Here is a 12,862-nt window from a genome sequence, read left to right as displayed (position 1 = left end):
AAAGTAGACTTGAGCGGCTAGCCTTAAGCAGAGGCAAGGAGTGTACTACAGAGGTCTGGTAACCTCACGTCATGTCGTTCCAAATTCCACACTGTTTGTCCAGTCATGTGAGGTAAGAGATAATGCTAAAGTTCCATAGTCCTTTGTCTCCATGGCCATCCAACTCTTCAATATCACACACAGGGGGAGGGGAGAAATGGACTTTTCAGCGTGAGCTTGTCTCTCTCAGCCCCTACCATTATATGACTTTGTCTGCTGTACACCTGACTGTCTTATAGGCTATATTAGTCCTCCTACACAATCTGGACTGGTGGTCATAACATCTACATTGTATAACTTATTCCCTGTTATATATTGTTCTGTTAATATTTAATGATAAGCTATTGCACTGTTCAATCCCTGGACTGTTCACTTTTGCACTACCATCATTGCACGCACTCTACTATAGCACCTTATCATGGTCATTTCATCACATGGTCAGTCCATACCAGACCTTTGTAATCACTTAACTATTAAACTAACTATTATCTATCAAAAATATTGGAGAGTATTTGTCAGTCAACTGTTGAATATACCCATGGAAATGAGTGAAAGTGCATTGCCTACTTTTAGGATCGAATTGAGCCAAATGCATATCGTGTGCAAGCCTTGCAAGGCTTACAACACTATATGTTCCGGTGATGAAACACAATGAACTCAAGACCTATATTACTTTGCTTTCATTTCCTATTATTAAATCCTGCTGGGAGTTCACACTGTTGAAAAACAACTTATTGCAGATAGCATGTCTCCCCACTTTCCCACAGCCATTACATTCATCACAGACCTCCTAAGTCTCAACAATCACGAACCTTCCAACAATCAATTTTCCAAGAACAGAGATCCATCCATCTATTCAGCAGGATGTTGCTACAGTAGTGCGAGTGTGAGAGCGCTGCTGCATGCATCCTGGCACCCAAGCGCCCTGACTTCTTGGCTCTGCTTGCACCTCGAGCTGCTGGCAGGACAGCAGACCTCTCACCCATCTCCTCCTCTGATCACCATCATCAACACACACACCCTTCACCCCAAGCCCTCCCTCTTCCTCCTCTCGCTTTCGGAGGTGTCTGGTGACTCTGGCCCCTGTTGTCTTGCCCCTCCCTTCATCGTGGAGGAGAGGAAGAGAGAGGGAGAAAGAGAGAGGCTGCAGCCCACTACCACCATGTCCCCAGAGGCCCCTTGCCTGCCTGCCTGCTCCTCCTGCTGCTCAGTACAGCTGTGGCTCAGCACCAGACCCTGACCAGCTGGGATCTCAACCCTGTCAGAGAGCCACGACAACAGCCACTGTGTGAGTGTTCACATTGTGTGTGAAAGCTCCTCACTTCTCTTCGCTGACTCTTTATTAGGTGAAGCCCACAGACACCAACTTTAACTACAGCTTCCAACAACAACAAAATCTCTGCTGGTGCTGAGAAGATCCTCTTTTGAGCATGGCTGTGGCACCCCGGGCCCTGGCACTTCCTCTGCCCCTGGTGCTTGCCCTGCTTAGCCTGGCACCGGCGCCCACCTTGGGAGGCTGCCCGGCGGCTTGTCGGTGCTCCTTCGCCATGCTGCAGTGCCTGGAGCCCAATGGTATCACCAGCATCCCGGCACTGGCGCCGCAAGACAGCGAGAATGTGACGGAGATGTGAGTATGATGTTCCACCTGCTCTGCATGTGCCTCTAAATCAGCACGATTTATCAGATGCCTTGATGTTGGTGGTTTGCCAAATTGTTTTTTTTTTCTGTTTGTTCATGTTATTACTCTGGGTTGGTGTTGGATTAGTATGGAGTGTCTCAATGGCAGAGTTTGGGATTTAATGAAACAATTTGGTTGCACTGGTTGTAACTGGTTGCAAATTGTTGTGCAAGGCTTTATTTATTTCTCATTATTTGATACAGTCAGATTCTGTTCTGTTAGTAGAGAGAGTTTGTTCTTTGTGTTGCGTTTGCAGTTTGAGATGCATTAGCATGACATGGACATCAATTGTGGATTGCTACTGACAATAACTGGCATAGAGTGACGGGAACTGATGTCCTATTACCCATTGTGCATCAAAGTGTGGCCTCGGGGTCTTTAAAGGATCTCAGCACTATTAACTCTTGGAGTATTGTGGAAAACCTCACCAAAATCGTTTTAATTCTCTTATGTTATAGAAACGGCAAGTCTTATTTTTCAAGATCTGACTCTACTCTTGAGGACATAACAACACTTTTGGTGTCCATTGAGATGGAAAATGTGTACTGAATGTTTGGAAATATACTTTTTTGATTAGGTCTAGTTGAATAAACTATGACTTCAGTTTGAATCTTCTTTCTGATGTTCGCTGTGGTGCTGTTTTTTATTCTCAACAAAATGTACCTTAACTATACCCCTGAAAACTTGATTTAAAATCTTACTTGTTTTTCAAAAACATTAAATATTCATATCTAAATAATCACTTATCAATGTTTAATGGCATTAAAAGTTGTTATCAAAGCACAGTTCCATAAACTGTGACTTCAAACTTTACTAAAGGACATGTGTACCATCTTCTAAAGGTTAACTAATATTATTTATTAGTTATCTGAGATACATGTGGCTGGAGAAAGTATTTCAGAGCTCAAATTTAAATTCCATTTCTGATGAAAGGTCTGCTGACCACTGAGGTTGTTCTGACCCAAATTATGTTCACTTTGGTTCAACTGGTGCTCAAAAGATAAAGTAATAAGGATGGATGATGTTCATGGTTTGAAGGCTAGTTTGAAGCAGGTAGTTCTTTACAATCATAAGCTACATGCCACACTTTTGATTGTCACATATTTATAGACAGACAATCCCTTGGGGGAATGTGTTTGAATAAAACTCATCCAAGTTATTGCTCAGATGAACTGAGACTTCTCACTCAGCTACAGCAGCAGATCATTTAACATTTAACATTGACTTTTTAAAACTTTGTATGGAAAAGGAAGAAACTGAGCGCCTGTGATTTAAACACGGCTCCTGTATTATTATGCAACCCACCATCAGCTCCAACATGGAAAACTAAATGTCACTCTCTGCACCACCACGCTGTTCTTTCTTTGTTCCTGTCCCTATAGCTGAGCAATTAGAACTTGTTAAAAAGGAAATACATTTCAGAAATGCTATTTCGGTGGAGCAAGTCCATTTACTGCCTCTATTCACCTATACCTGCCCCTCTCTTTTTTCTCTTTTCCCCCTCTCTTTCTTAGTCTTATCACAGAGGTATTTTCTTGTATCTGCAGCTAGATATGTTTCTTAGTAGAGCTCAGGGTGAGGCTTGACATTTTCTCTGAACCGTTCAATCAATAAGTGAGCGGGTAATCTGGCTTTTGTTAACCGCGGTGCTCTACATGCCAGCAAACAACACACTTCGCCGAATTGGCTGTGCAAGGGAATACGGCCGATACGCAGAACAAACAAGGGGCCATTAACTGTGGAACCGGGGCCAAAATTCATCATATGCTGAGTTATAAATTCAATTTTGTGAATTGCCAGTCAATGACTCCACCCGGGAACAATAGATGATATACAACCCACTTGGCTCAATCCAATAAGTAAGGGCGATGGGTGATCCTGGGCCCACCTGCCCTGTAATCACATTATTGCTGTATGGGTCAATCAGAAATGAATAAAAACAGTTTGTGTGTTGCAGCTGACAAACAGAGAACTGGGAGGTAGAAACAATGCCACATACTGAAAGTGGCTGTCATTAACTGGAAATTAATGCAGACATTTTTTGACATATGCACTAGACATGGAAATAAATCTATATTCAATTGATTGGTATATACTGTTTGACAGCTGTCCCAATGGATTATATTATACATACTGTGTCTACAGTACCATGCCATTTTCACTACATTCCCTACATTTGAGAGGAAAATAATAATAATAATGTGATAAGACAAAATATTTAAAACCAAGTTTTTGGTTTAAATATGGTGAAAGAATGCTTTTGAGACACCACAGCAGGGGCTGAAGACAGCAGACTAGCTTCTAGTGGGTCATAAGGACTATACGGAACTTGTAATGGTTTTTATGGGTCCTGTTTTCTGGAAAAAGCATCAACTGTTGCTTCAAATACTGTATTTTATATGAATTTTACGGTAATGAAAGATTTTCTTTAAAGGTTTTCTGTTTAAGCAAGCAATAAACAGTTTTTTTTTAAATAAAAAACATGCTTATGCATTATTTATTAAAAACTCAGCTAGTCTGCTTCATCAGGATTGTGTGTGTGTGTGTGTGGTTTAAAGGTGCAATGTGCAATACTGAGAGCTAGCATTTAAAATGGTTACTGCAGTCCACATTCAAAATACTGGAAAGAGTCGTCTCCTACAGCCCCTCCTCCCCATACTCGTAGTTCACAGGGGTTGCCAGGTTGAGAACGCTGAACCCAATTTCCCACAATGTCAATGTTAGCTAAATGCTAGTCTATATCTACGAAGTTTCATTTCCGTGATTGTTCAGGTGCCGCCGGAAATTCACTTGGATGTCCCTCATCTCGGCCGCATTTTAAACTCTGGTCGATTTATGAGGACTATGGTTAATTGCTCCTCAGATCTCTGCAGGGTAAATGCAGACAGCTAGCTAGACTATCTGTCCAATCTGAGTTCTCTGTTGCACAACTAAAACAACTTTGAACGTATACACATTCCACCCAAACAAGTTCCCTCCCGAGGCTTTTTTGCAGAGGCACCATTGCTCCGTCCGACGCTTAGAGCCGCCCAAGACCATTGTGATTGATTTAAAGAAATGCCAACAAACCAATGCACGTTTTTCTCCCATCCTGGAATGTGTGTGACTAGCCAGACCCTCCTCCACAGCGCAGCGGAGTAGCTAGATGCTGGCTATGCAGTGTGGATTGTCATTGTCAAAAGGCATTTATCTGGTTTACGTTGTGTACAACATGGAGAACCTTATGTTGTCTGGATACAAAACTGCCTTTTAAAAATGGCAAATCAAGTATTTTTATTGTTCCTAGTAATGGAATATCCTAAATGAAAAACGCAAATGATGATAAACTCCTCTTCTTCAACATGTTGTACTGTATGTCTCTGGTCAAGGAACTCATTCACTTGTTTTGGTTTTGTGTATTTAGCATCTCTCTCTCTCTCTCTCTCTCTCTCTCTCTCTCTCTCTCCCTCTCCCTCTCTCCCTCTCCTTTTTGCATTAACCAGTTACATTGAAAACCAAGCAGCCCTGGAGAATATAACAGAAATTGATCTTGTTAACTACAGAGAGCTGAAGAACCTGTAAGTACTGCTTTTCTCACAACTTGGACAACTTACTGTAAGACAAAGACACATGTTCAACGGATCATGTTTCATATTGTAACACTGGTTTACTGCACTGTACTGAGTACTGTTTGTTCTTTAAGTGCAATTCTGAAAGTCATTCCATACAATTGACACTTACTTACTTACTTACTTACTTACTTACTTACTTACTTACTTACTGTTGCAATGCCAAGCTTCTGCTCTCGCAAGGCACATGATGTAATGTAAGATCAGACTGTTATGTTGTACTGTTTTGATCATATTTGTTGGTACTTTTTAAATATAGTTTTTATATATATATATATATATATATATATATATATATATATATATATATATATATATAATTATTTTACAAGAGAAAAGACTACCTGATATGTTGTTGGAGTGTAAACTTCCTCAAATCCAATAAACACAGTGGAAATACTACACAGTGGATGCACTTGTTATGAACAGGGCTCTTTTTAATTTAATCTATAACCCAACAAATTGATGTAGTTCGTTAATTTTGTGCTCCATGGCTTTGGAAGTAACCTTGGTTACTATTGTAGGGAGTAAGCTAGTTAGCTGGACATGCTAACAATCACAGTTTAGGTTACAGAAGTTAAATCCATTGTTTAATCCATTCCTTTAACTTTTGCTCTTGAAAAACACACTCTTTAAATGCTCTCACTTTTACTACAGCACTGTACATCCAAAGCTTGACAGCTTGAAGATGTACCTTAAATAGAACCAAAGGGCCTTGAACAAAACAAGAAAAGCAGACCCACACCAAAACTAAAAAAGTGTGTGGGTGTTCATATAGCTTTGGCCAAAAAGAAAGAAATATATGGGTAAGACTAAAAATCGCATGACCTCATTGGAGAAGTTGAGTTGAGTTTGTCTGAGACAGATAAAAGTCAGTTAGATAACAAACAAACTTTTAGATAGAGAAAGTTGTTTTTTCAAGGAAAAATTCCGCTAAAAAGTCACTGGTGTTGGCTTCTCAAATGTTAGTTGTACAAAAGTAAAGTTTTCGACTGATCGCACAGAACAAGCAATGTGAATGTGTCAACTTGAGGGGCATTATTTACTGTTACAGTTCATAGACCAAACAATTTATTGATTATTTGAAAAAACAAAACAAATTGGCAGATCAATTGCTAATGCAACCCCTGCTTTAATCCATCTCACACAAGTGTCAGTATTTCTGACTTTCAATGCTTTATGTCTATCAAAACAGACCAATGGTTTTTGTGCTTCCCTCCCTCTCCAGCACGGTCACATCATGTAAGCTGAGGCTCATCTCTGCCAATGCCTTCCAACACAACCTCAAGCTCCAGTATGTGTAAGTGTCCTTGTCAATACAAAAGGATTGTCTTCCTCGTGTCATGTTTTGACCTGTATGTGGGTCAGCCTATTTGTCGCTGTCAGTCAGTGCTCAGCCGGCCCTTTAATATTGCACATCACATAAAGTGAGAGCAACATTTCTCACAATCACTGACTCAGTCGCTCGTTCAAATATTTGTATTACTCATCCACAGATCTGGTAAATTTGTGAGGTCATTTATGATACTGAAACCACAAATTGTATTTATTAGAAGAAGACTTTCTAGATGGATATTATATAAATAGGTGTTCAAAATATAAGAGCCAGTTGTTGACACATTAGTGTCCAGTTTGATCTAATATGAGTATTTATAAATGGAATATCTTTGGGTTTTGAACAAAACAAGACATCATCTTGTGCTCTGGGAAATAGTTTCGTGTTTTTTCACTATTTTCTGATATTTTGTAGACTAAATGGTTATTGATTAATCAAAAAACAAACCTGCAGGCAGAATAATGCAGATTAATGAAAATTATCTTTAGTTGCAGCCCTCAAAGTCAATAAATTCTGCCGTCACTGACAGAAAACAATCACATACTGTACCATAGAAACATACTGTTGTGTGATAATAAATACATATTCAATAGTAACCACTTTCTTTTTCAACAATTATCTAGTAGCAAGCTTTCTAAGATAGTTAAATTGGAAACTTTTCCCTTTTTTTTTTAAAGTTACATCATGACAGTTCTTTCAGTCATTTCTGTTCAGTTTGGCCTCACAATCTAGGCCCAACAATAAATAATAATATGAAGACTTATCGACTGGAACCATCAAATTTGTCTATTCATCTGCAGCTGACCCTTATCGCCACCATCTTGTCCTCATCGTTTTCCTGAGTGTGTGTGACATCGCCAATGTTGTTTATCTAAAAGACCGGTTTCGAGGACCAGAGATGGGGGGAGGTGGTGGTGAGGTAGGAGGGGTGAGCTCGAGAAATTGGAGAAGACATCCACCAGTCACCTTTTACTCGCTCACTTTGGCGGATTATCGACAACTGATGCATAATAAATACACTCCACTAAGGGTCCATTATCACTTAATCAATATTTCACTGTGGAGGGAGTGGGTGGGCTGCGATTGGGTGGAGTATCGGGGCTTCAGTGTGACAGATGTATTTCTGAGATTAAGAGGGACAGACTATAACCAAACTAAACAGGAGGCTACGTCAGCTTGGACAACTTTCCTTTCTCTCCCTCTGCTCTCGTCTTCACCCACAATGCTCCTGGAACTCAATCGTCTTTTTATAAAATTCAGTTCTTAAGAGGGGCAAAATGAAAATGAGCTGCTCTTCCCGGCCCTGCTCTCCCCCTGTGGGCATAGGGAGGAATCGAGCTGGTAATGGATAAGCCCCACAATGGCTAACCCATCTGACATGAACTTTTGGGAGCAAGGAAAACAAATAATTGAACCCTTGGCCCTGCCAGAGTGAGTATGTATTGGCTTCCATGTGCACGCTCCCCAGTGTGGCTTTGTGTCATCTTCTGAGGGAGGTTTATTTACAGCTTGTTTTTTTGGCTGTCTGAGGATCATTCGAGAGCTACTGTGATGATATTTTAGTGCCCTGAGAGGATTTACAAAAAGACATTTATCACACAAAGCATTCATCTATCACCGATTACATTGATATCCTGACATACACAATTTTAGATGTGGGATTATGTTATTCACAATGTTTGCATTCAAATGTTTTTAAAGTTTTTAAAAGTTAAACAAAAGTCCACAGCCATTTTAGTGTACTTAGGCACAGCAGTGTTTTAAGCTAAATGCTAATGTGAGTACACTAACATGCTCACAATGACATTGCTAATATGCTAATGTTGGGCATGTATAATATTTATAACGTTCTCCATCTTAAGCCTATATTTGGTAATTAGCACAAAATACAAACTACAACTGAGGCTGACGGGAATGGCGTTAGTTTTGCAGGTATTTAGTCAGAAACCAAGTATTGAACACATTGTTGGCCTGTTTACATGGCTTCATGAAAAGTCAGAAAATCACCAAAGTGATTACAATTTATCCTGAGGGGGGCATGAATGTCTGTACCAAGTTTGATGGCAATCCATCCCATAGTTGTTGAGACATTTCACATTAAACCACAAATATCAACCGCATGGTCAACGGTAAATAGACTGCTGTCTTAGAGACCACTCAAAGGCTTTACACTACAGGCACCATTCACCCCATTCACATACACATTCATCTTCTTTACATAAATACACATCTGTCTTCTATATCTATAAATAAAATCAATCATCAGATAAACATTCACATCGGTAGCAATTTGGGGTTTAGCATCTTGCCCAAAGGACAATTTAACATGTACACTGGAGGGACAGGGATTGAACCACCAACCTTCCAATTGGTAGACAAGCGCTCTAGTACCTCATGAAGGTGCTAGGGAAAATCCTCTGGGAGCCATGAATGCCTGGATAAAAATGTGTGCTAATCCACCTAGCAGATGCTGAGATATTTCACAACATAAGTGAATACTTTGACCGGTTGGTGACACTTGAAGAAAGTCAAGGCATCACCAAAGTCATGAGGATTCTGGGGACCATGAATGTTTCAAAAAGTAATGTCAATCCATCTAATAGTTGGACCAAAGTGGTGGACTGACCAACTGACTGACATTGCCATCCAGCTTTCAGTGGTTTTACTGTATAGAAATAGTAACATTTCTACAATAAATTGGAAACCTTTTCTCCTAAATGCATCTCTGTGGAGGTTTTCAGTCTGTCTAGCCGAGCTGCGTCCTTCCTCCGAGAAGTGTTTGTGACTCTGGCCTAATCACCTAATGTACTGAACACTAAGTAAACACAGAAAGAGCTGTGCTGGAGGTGTTTGTGAATGTGGCTCCTAGCTGCTGTGAAATTCTTGCCAAGGTAATTGATCAGAACCCATTTGGATGCATTAACGTTTTTCACTGAGTAATTCAAAGCAGGTAAGCATTGCTCTGAAAGTGAGCAATCAAACCACAGCATGACTCAACTACAGAACAGGACAAACTTGCAACATTTTTACTTTATTTTTTTCTTATACTTTTCTCGAAGCAACATGTGAGCAAATTGCATGATTGCCATACATGAAAAAAACACGGACTTGTCTACAGATCTCTTAATTTCTTCAGGTGGTTCTTTCCTCTATCAAGGTATAGAAAAACAGCTATTCGTGCAATAAGAAAGTAAAACATAGGCAAAGTGAACCAGGTACAATGAACGTCGTGTTACAAAGCGATAGAACAGCAAAACAAATGTTGGTAATATCATGTCCTCTCTCTTTGTTTTATAGGAACCTGGCATCAAACTATCTGGAACACATCTCCTGGAGGGTGTTTCATTTTCTCCCACTGCTCAACCTGTGAGTCCCTTTAAATCAACACTCTCATTCACTCTCAACACTCTCAATTCATTCAAATACGTTAAAATTCCCAGGAGGTCAAGTTGGCTGTAAAGGAGGAAATATTCTCACTGATTGACATCAACAGATGGCGCCAAAACAAGAAAAAGGTTCAGCCAAAGCCCGTCTACGGAAAGCCGTTCCACTCCCTATTCAGCCCCATTGTACCTACTTTGGTTGCAGTTCCACCAGAGTTCCACTGGGGGGTGATCGCGGTCCAGTGCTAAATGAATGGGACTCTATGGAGCTAGACGGCTAAATTTGTGTCTTTCGCCTGATTGTCGTTGAGAAATCTCAGATTTGATTGTAGTTTTTGCAAGTTCAACATGGATTATAGGTCAAAAGTTGAATGAACGAGTACTTGTGTCCTTTCGATTTCTTACAGGTTGAGTCGTTGTTGCCCATAACACGCTAGCATTCTGCTAATGAATGCTGATTGATCAGTGAAGGACTGATTACGATCGGAGATCCCACTTGACGGCATCCGAAGCAGAACCAGAATGTCAGAGTGAATATTTCGGCGTGGTCTTTAAAACATCAGCAAACCTCTTTCTAGCACGTGTATTAACAGGGAGAGGCTAACCTGTCAGCTGTGTTGTCGATGCCTCGAGAGAAAAAAGAGCTTGCCGTAAAGCAGTATCTCTGGCCGTATATGTGTATGACGTCATTGACATTTTAAAAGGCTTTTTAGAACAAAAAAGCGACTTTAAAAAAAATCTAACACCCAGCAGTGTGTATTTTCTTAGCCTCCCCTTTTGAATGCAACATTCAAATCCCTAGACAAAAAATGATATCCTGAGAAAAGTGGATTTTGAGGGGTATAGCTCCATAGAGTCCCATTCATTCTGCACTGGCCTGTGAGCTCCCCCTATACGGAACTCTGGTGGAACTGCAACCAGTTCAGAAGCCGGAAGTAACGAGGGAGTGGAACTTCTTCCCTTATTAGAAATTCTTTGGTTCAGCCTAGCAGCAGCCAACATCTCGGTACCAAGTTCCTGGTTGTCTACAGTAGATTTTGCAAATGTGACCCGTCACTTGTTTGCCATAAATTTGCCAATTGGTAATTTCACATCTAATGTGTGTTGAATAAAACCTTGCCAGCCTACTTACTGATACAATTTGACATGGGCAACGGTATTTTTTTTTAAATCGAGAGAAAAGAGGCTTTTGTCTCGCTCAGCTGACATTATTATGTGCACCTTCTTAAATGTACAAAGGTGGCAAGTAAACATACAAAAGGTTAATCTCTGTTAGGAGGAATTGTTCTTTCACAATACTTTTACTGAGGTTAATTCACAGGTCAACATGTTAGTTAGGTAAGAAACTACTGCTGCCTTTTGCAAATTGACTGACAGCACTCTTTGTCAGTGCAAGCCAACAATACTTTTTCACCAGTAATGGCTTACAGAGATTTTGAATGCTTTAGAAAATTAGAATCATTATCAAAAATATCTTTTTATCTCTTTTCTCTCTGAAGGCAAAATTATTCAAGGATGTATATTAAATCATAATTATATATGGTTCTAATCATTTAAATTGTTAGTGTGTGCCCTCTAACTAAAAAGCTCATTATGTGTTCATACAGTAGGGTGAGCCTATACTATTTAACCTGTTACATGAAGAGGGCATGTCTGCGATAAATTAACTCCATTGGTTTCTCTGTGAAAATGTTTGACAGTTAAAGCTCTGGTTTTTATTGTGTGTTCTTGTCAGAGAAATTGAATAAAAAAAGTAATAGAAAATTAAATTTCCCTCCTTTTGCTCTTCAGAGTTTTGAGGGACAACCCTCTTATTTGTTCCTGTGACCTCCACTGGCTCCAGCAGTGGCAGTGGAATGAACGCGGTGACCTGGAAAACCAAATGTTGTCTTGTTTCTCCCATGATCGAGAAGAACCCCTCGACTCTTTGGTGATACAAAACTGCAGTGAGTGATATGTGAACTTCCTATTTTGCACTGTATTATGCTGTTATATAATGTTATTAGTAATGCATGTTTACAGTTAGCAAACTGCAAAATGTTCAAACGATGATCTAATGAAAATATTTGCATATTCATAGATTGTGTATTTTTCAATGAGGGAGTAGTAGGAGATGTCATTTTAAGAATTTTAATTAGGTACAGTAATTAAATTGTGGCATTTTTATGGAAAAACTGGAAAAGTCAGACAAATTATTATTCACTATTGTTCTATATCCTAAAACCTAAAACAGTTTCGTAAGTTTCGGCCCTTTCACTTTAAATAGCTTACATAATAGACTGCTCGGCTACTGCATCAAACTGTCCCCCCCCAATAACAAACGTCTGTCAGGTTAGGAATGACAACTTTTAGAAAGCTACTGGTTGCATGGCAACAAGTGGCACCTTGTGAGTGTTGCATGGATTACGTTCCGTCATCAATGCTAAGGCTGAAGTTAGCAATTTCGGGAACAGGATTTTTCATGTGCTGCCCTCAATCACATGCTGGCTCCCTAAAAAGTCAGTCATCAAAACTTTGAGGACCCCTGTCTTCTAGTACGTGCCCATTGTCAGCGTAATTTCTCCTCTTACCATTCATTTCTATGGGAGCAGCTGTGCAGTGTATTCTGGTAGCGTCGCAGGGACTTTGGAGTTGCTGGGTGTCAAGTCGCCCACTCCTCATTAGCATAAAGTTGAATCCAGCCAACTTTATGCAAATGAGGAGCGGCCGGCTCAGCTCGCCACCTCTCATAAGCTGACGAAAATCTTTTAAACTGACAGAAGACAGATTCAGCAACTGCACGGCCTATTTCTCGCTTAAAATGTTTTCAGAAACACGT

The 12,862-nt window shown here is 40.0% G+C and overlaps 1 protein-coding gene across 2 annotated transcripts in view; it reads left to right on the top strand.

The window, feature by feature from the left end:
• The first annotated feature begins 1,469 nt into the window (after positions 1 to 1,469).
• ntrk1 (neurotrophic tyrosine kinase, receptor, type 1) overlaps positions 1,470 to 12,862 on the top strand; it is a 34,977-nt gene continuing 23,584 nt past the window's right edge. For both annotated transcript variants that reach the window (XM_078252238.1, XM_078252239.1), the window contains exons 1-5: positions 1,470 to 1,666; positions 5,200 to 5,274; positions 6,554 to 6,625; positions 9,959 to 10,027; positions 11,836 to 11,990. In XM_078252238.1, coding sequence (XP_078108364.1) covers positions 1,470 to 1,666; positions 5,200 to 5,274; positions 6,554 to 6,625; positions 9,959 to 10,027; positions 11,836 to 11,990 — 568 coding nt within the window. The remainder of the gene's footprint in view (positions 1,667 to 5,199; positions 5,275 to 6,553; positions 6,626 to 9,958; positions 10,028 to 11,835; positions 11,991 to 12,862) is intronic.

The sequence above is a fragment of the Sander vitreus genome, chromosome 6, assembly GCF_031162955.1.
Source record: "Sander vitreus isolate 19-12246 chromosome 6, sanVit1, whole genome shotgun sequence".
NCBI lineage: Eukaryota > Metazoa > Chordata > Actinopteri > Perciformes > Percidae > Sander > Sander vitreus.
This window is presented reverse-complemented; position numbering and strand designations above follow the sequence as displayed.